The sequence below is a fragment of the Octopus bimaculoides genome, chromosome 14, assembly GCF_001194135.2.
Source record: "Octopus bimaculoides isolate UCB-OBI-ISO-001 chromosome 14, ASM119413v2, whole genome shotgun sequence".
Taxonomy (NCBI): domain Eukaryota; kingdom Metazoa; phylum Mollusca; class Cephalopoda; order Octopoda; family Octopodidae; genus Octopus; species Octopus bimaculoides.
The window spans coordinates 14,566,650-14,572,423 of NC_068994.1; the positions used below are offsets into that span (position 1 = coordinate 14,566,650).

At 35.4% G+C, this 5,774-nt stretch overlaps 1 protein-coding gene across 1 annotated transcript in view; it reads right to left on the bottom strand.

Annotated features, from left to right (window-relative positions):
- LOC106874338 (dynactin subunit 1) overlaps window positions 1–5,774 on the bottom strand; it is a 112,011-nt gene that overhangs the window by 33,034 nt on the left and 73,203 nt on the right. Inside the window, exons 18-22 of the mRNA XM_052973024.1 lie at window positions 3,597–3,650; window positions 3,324–3,455; window positions 3,110–3,193; window positions 2,525–2,590; window positions 1,555–1,657 (exon numbers count right to left, since the gene is read on the bottom strand). Coding sequence (XP_052828984.1) covers window positions 1,555–1,657; window positions 2,525–2,590; window positions 3,110–3,193; window positions 3,324–3,455; window positions 3,597–3,650 — 439 coding nt within the window. The remainder of the gene's footprint in view (window positions 1–1,554; window positions 1,658–2,524; window positions 2,591–3,109; window positions 3,194–3,323; window positions 3,456–3,596; window positions 3,651–5,774) is intronic.

Sequence of the window (5,774 nt, forward strand, 5' to 3'; positions counted from 1 at the left end):
TATATATATATATATATATATATATATATATATATATATATATATACACATACATACATACATACATACATACGCACACACACACACATGCACACAAAAATAGTCAATACAATTTACATTAATGTAACACAATTTGTTTCAGTAATCTTAAGAGAAAAGGTATCAGGAAAATATAATTTTGTATAACTTTGTTACTTTGCTTGTGCAGATATTTTTTTTCCAATTATTTTAACTGAATTTATTTTGACATAATGGATTTTAGTAAATATAAATTTCTGCACACTAACAGAGAAAGGGATTTTTGAAGAGAGATTTCCTTACTGATTGCTAATGATTTAACTGCTGAGTGGGTAGATATGGTTTAACTGTAAAGAGAGCAACTACAAGCAGAGTTATGTACTTTATCCAACAGCACAATTTAATATGTATGTAAAGAAAGAAAATGTAACTATGTGGTAAGAAGATTAAGCACCTAAATCTCAGTTATGCATTTTACTTACACACACACACACACACACAGAGTCTTCTGATTTTCAACATTACTACAAGATTTTGTTTATGAATTTGTTGAATAATCTCAGTTATCCCCACTTAAGCATGGACACTCTGTTAGAACAAGCTATACTGCAATAGATACTATGAGAGATACTCTCACATTGGCTTTTGGTGCCAAATGCACTCTTGTTTATATCACCAGCCTGGAGATAAATCCCTGCCACCTCTAGCACCAAAACCACCAGATCACTTGATTTCGACCTTCCTTGGTCTCATCAGTGATGGATGCTTGACTGCTAAAGATAGCAGCAACTCACATCCCTGCCAATGATAGTGCCAGAACAGGCACCAGTGTTGTGATTAGCCAGTGAACTTGTTAAAAAATATATATATTAGTGACAGAAGCAGTTTTAATACTGAGAGGTAATATTTATCCCCACTTAAACGTGGATGATCTGTTAAAACAATCTATACTGCAGTAGAGACCGTGAGAGAAATTCTCATACTGGCTTTTTGGTGGAAAATGCACTCTTGTTTATATTGCTAACAGGGAGATAAATCCCTGCCACAACCAGCACCGAGACCACCAAATCATGTGATTTTGACCTTCCTTGGTCTTGACATTTACATAAATAAAATATTACACCATTGACAGGCAAACTGCAGCTTGCAGGAATTTCTAAATAGTACATCAAATGAAAATTTGCCTATAATTTTTAAGTAACGTGACTTGCCTCACCATGAGACGTCTCATGGGGTCAGCTTCAAGTTGGCCGTACCAGCCCTACACTTTAACCATTTTTTCTTCTTTTTCTCTCCTTATATTTATCCTGCTTTATGTAAGAATCACCCCCTATAATTTACTTAAGACAGGTCCCCCAATAATGCATGACAGAAACAGTAATTGTGTGTGGATGTTGTGAAAGAAAGGCATATCAAGTTTCAAAGCTGGATGGATGTACTTGGCAGTGGCCACCTGTGGAATCTGAAGAAAAGGGAAAAAGAGAACGGTTGTGTCAAAGAATTACAATGTGAAAAACTTGTAGTTGGACTACTTACTTGAGAGTACAGCTTCCTGTACCATGGCACCGAGTGCAACATGGTGCAGGGATTTTGATACACGTACGATGTTTATTCCACAGTCCAGTAGAATGTTTTGAATCTGTAGATAAACAGCAAAAAACATTTTAAAGATGGGATTATACATTTCTATGGTATGTGTGGTTAACAAGGTCACTTTGTAATCACGTTGTTTCAGATTCAAGTCCTATTTATTCAGCACCTTGGGCAAGTGTCTTACACTATTGCCCTGGGCCGATCAATGTGAGCAAATTTGGTAGATGGAAACCACATGGAAGCCAAATTGGTATACATATATATATATATATATATATATATATATATATATATATATATGTGTCAGTTAATAAACCATATGGTATATATATATATATCATCAGTTAATAAACTGTATGGTATAGACCTGGTAGTTTACCAGGAAAACACGTTCACTTTCTCAGTGTTCATTAAGCATTTGATTAACGTGCGTGTACATGTATGTGTGTGTGTGTCTGTGTTTTTCTATCCCCACTCCACCACTTGAAAACCCAATGTTGGCTTCTTTACATCTCTGCAACCTAGCAATTTCACAGAACAGACTGACAGAATAAATATCGGACTTAGAAAATGAAAACTGAGGTATATTGTTCAACCAAACCCTTCAAAATGGCACCCTAGCATGGCTACAGTCCAACGATTGAAACAGTTAAATGTATATTTATGCTGTACATATATAAACATAAATACTGGTGCCACAATGAACTGCACACCTTGGATACTTTGTGACTTTAGGCAGGTCACTAGAATTTACCCACTTCAGCCTGACCGGCAAACTTAAAAACTGGTGTCATTCTCAAATCAAAGTGAAGTGGTTAGTGATAGGGCATACAACGATTCACAGAAACACGAAATCGTTACCCCAATAACAAACACACAGAGAGCATTAAAGAGAAATATAAAAAAAACTTACCTCTTTAGGACACATCAATGGTGAGGCAGTTGAGTTGCCATCGTTTTGAGGAAGTCGTCTCCGTATCTTAAAAAAAAAAAAGAAAACAGTTTCAAAATTATAGAAGTGTACACACAGTAAAAAAAATTTTAATCTAGGGTTAATGATCATTCAATTAAATAGTTGTCAATTATCAATTATATTCAATATCTTTTTTTTTTTAAATTATATATATACATACACACATATTTTATACTAATTTATAATTATATAAAATAATTATATTAAAGGATGCAGATAAAACCCATATATATATATACACATCCACAAGACCCATCCTCCACAGCAGAAGTTTTAATACCACTCCCCCGATGAAGCGGGTTGACCTGCAAGAGATTTGTGCCGGCACCACATAGAAATGCTCGTGCCAGTGCCATGTTAAAGGCACCCAGCACACATTTGGTATAAGAAAGAGCATCCAGCTGGAACCTGGTGCAGCTCACCTGCTTGTCAGCTTTCGTCAAACTGTCCAACCCATGTCAGCATGGAAAACAAATGTCAAAACGTGATGATGAACACACACACACACACATTATTAGTTCTTACCTTTTTTGCACACATTCGAGTGTCATTATTACAGGTCTCTAAATCTCTCAGCAATATAGAAAATTCACTCTTCTCTTCACCAGGCTGGAAACACAATAACAAACAAAAATTAAAGATAGATGAAACAACACAATTCCCACCCACCAAAAAAAAAAAAAAATTAAATAAATAAAAAATATTTAAATTTAAAAAAAATAAGTTGAACAAAATATACCTGCAAAAGCATCTTAAGGCGAGTAATATCCACTTGGATAGAATCACAAGAGCTCAGTGCCAGTTTCACTTGGTCTGCCATTAAATGAGTACAATTTACTTTTTCATTCACCAGATGGACACTATAGAGTTGCTGGAAAAAAGAAAAAAAATGATCAAAGGTCAGGCATGTCCTAGTGTTAATGGGTATTTGGAAACTGACAATATTAAATTTGTGTAAAATAAACTAATTCCACAACTTAAACATGGATGGAAACAACATTTTAAAACTTACCTGGAAGTAATTTAAGCTTTTCTCCAGAAAATCCATCGAAACAGTTTCATCCAGCTTGAAAGATAATTGGTAAAAATTAAAAGAATTTAAAGTTGGATTCAGTTGCGAGATTAAAATACGAAAACATAAAAACCTTTTAACTCTTAAACATTCAGATTACTTTGTCAAAAGTAATGCTTATTTATCAACATTGTTTTGAATTATTCATGCATTATCTTGTAGTTTTGAAGTTTCAATGATGTGATTGTTCATTTTTAGAATAACATTGTAAAGTAGGTGTGAGAGGCTGGATCTGGCCAGTTTGAACATAAAACAGGTAAAATATTTGGCCCAGACATGGAGGTTTAAATGCTAAAGGGTTAAACTAGCAAATTTAGATATTTAAACCTTTTTGATACTAATCTGCCAGAGACAGCCCTTGGCTCTATAATAAAAACCTCCTGTTTGAAATGATCAAAATTAAAACCCTTCAAAGTTTCATGTTAATCGAAGTTCTAAGCACCAGCTTAATAATGACAGTTATTTTTACTAAATTCATTATTTTAAAAAATTAATTGAAACAAAGATAGCATATTTCAATAGAAATATGGTAACAAAAATGTAAATTTATTTTCTTAAACACAACCATCAACAAAATTCATTTGAATTTTCTTGAAGAATAATATATTACTTAAATAAACCCATATTTTTAACTGTATATTTGCATAATAAAATAGGACGTGTACTTTAGATTACAATAGAATAAAAATATTTTAAAATGGTGGTTGGCATCAGGAAGGGCATTCAGGTGTAAAAACCATGCCAAAATAGGCAGTAAAGCCTGATGTAATCTTCTGACTTCTCAGCTCCTGTCAGACTGTTCCAAATCTATGCCAGCATGGAAAACATCTGTTACATGATGATGATATATTTTGCCTTGCTAAATGGATACAGTGAACATTGTATATAATATACAATTGAAGGTGGTTAGAGTGTTGGGCTCACAGTCATGAGGAGAGGAGTTTGATTCCCAGACCGGGTTGTGTTGTGTTCTTGAGCAAGACACTTTATTTCATGTTGCTCTAGTTCACTCAGCTGTAGAAATGAGTTGCAACTTCACTGGTGCCAATCTGTATCAGCCCCTTTGCCTTTCCCTTGGATAACATCAGTGGCATGGAGAGGGGAGGCCAGTATGCATGGACGACTGCTGATCTTCCATAAACAACCTTGCTCAGATTTGTGCTTCGGAGAGTAACTTTCTAGGTGCAATCCCATGCTCATTCATGACCAAAGGAGGTCTTTACCCTTAATGGCTAAACTGTGACCCATAGGACTTTCTGAATGGTATGCCAAAGAAAAATTACTTGGAATTCTTTTTTAGTAGTACAGCCCATCTAATGATCAACCATGGCCCATGAAGCCCACTTCTCAAAATAAGGTTTCCCATGCCTGGTGTGCAGTAATCATACAGCAAGCTACATCTACAACCCTGTTTCAATTCCCTGATTGTGGCTAATTCACTCCACTTACATTGTCAATGCCCTTTGGAATGACATGCGTATCACAAATTTTAATTTTGCATCTCTGTCAAAATCCATGGAGCTAATAATCCATTGGGAGATATTTCTGTTTACAAAAGGGATCAGAGTGTTATTTATCACGACTGCAGGAAATAAATAAGCTGAGGTACAAAACCAACTTTGGTCAGTGAACATGGAAGGCAGATGTTGAATGATGATAATGATGCTGATACCAAAGCTTGTAAGCATTGGCTCAGACTAATGAACCAACTTCTCTGTTAACTTTCAGTAATGTTTTAATCACTCACTCACTCACTCACTCACTCATTTATACATGCATGGAAATATATATATATATATATTTATGTAAGCAGTCACTCTCGAATTAAATTCGACGACTGGCACCCATGCCAACGTCGTCTCTTTCATTGGACATGAAACTCGGCTTCCAAAGACCTGTTGGGGCGAGCGAAAGCGAAATCGTGATGGCACCTGTGCCCAGTATCGCCTTCCTGGCACTTGTGCCGGTGGCACGTGTAAGATATTCGAGCGAGGTCATTACCAGTGCCGATGATGATGAAATATAGTTGAATAAACTTCAGCATCACATACAGATGTGAAAGGTTTGAAATCAGATAAAATGCAAGATTAGAACTTGATGTGATCTGAAGCTCAGAAC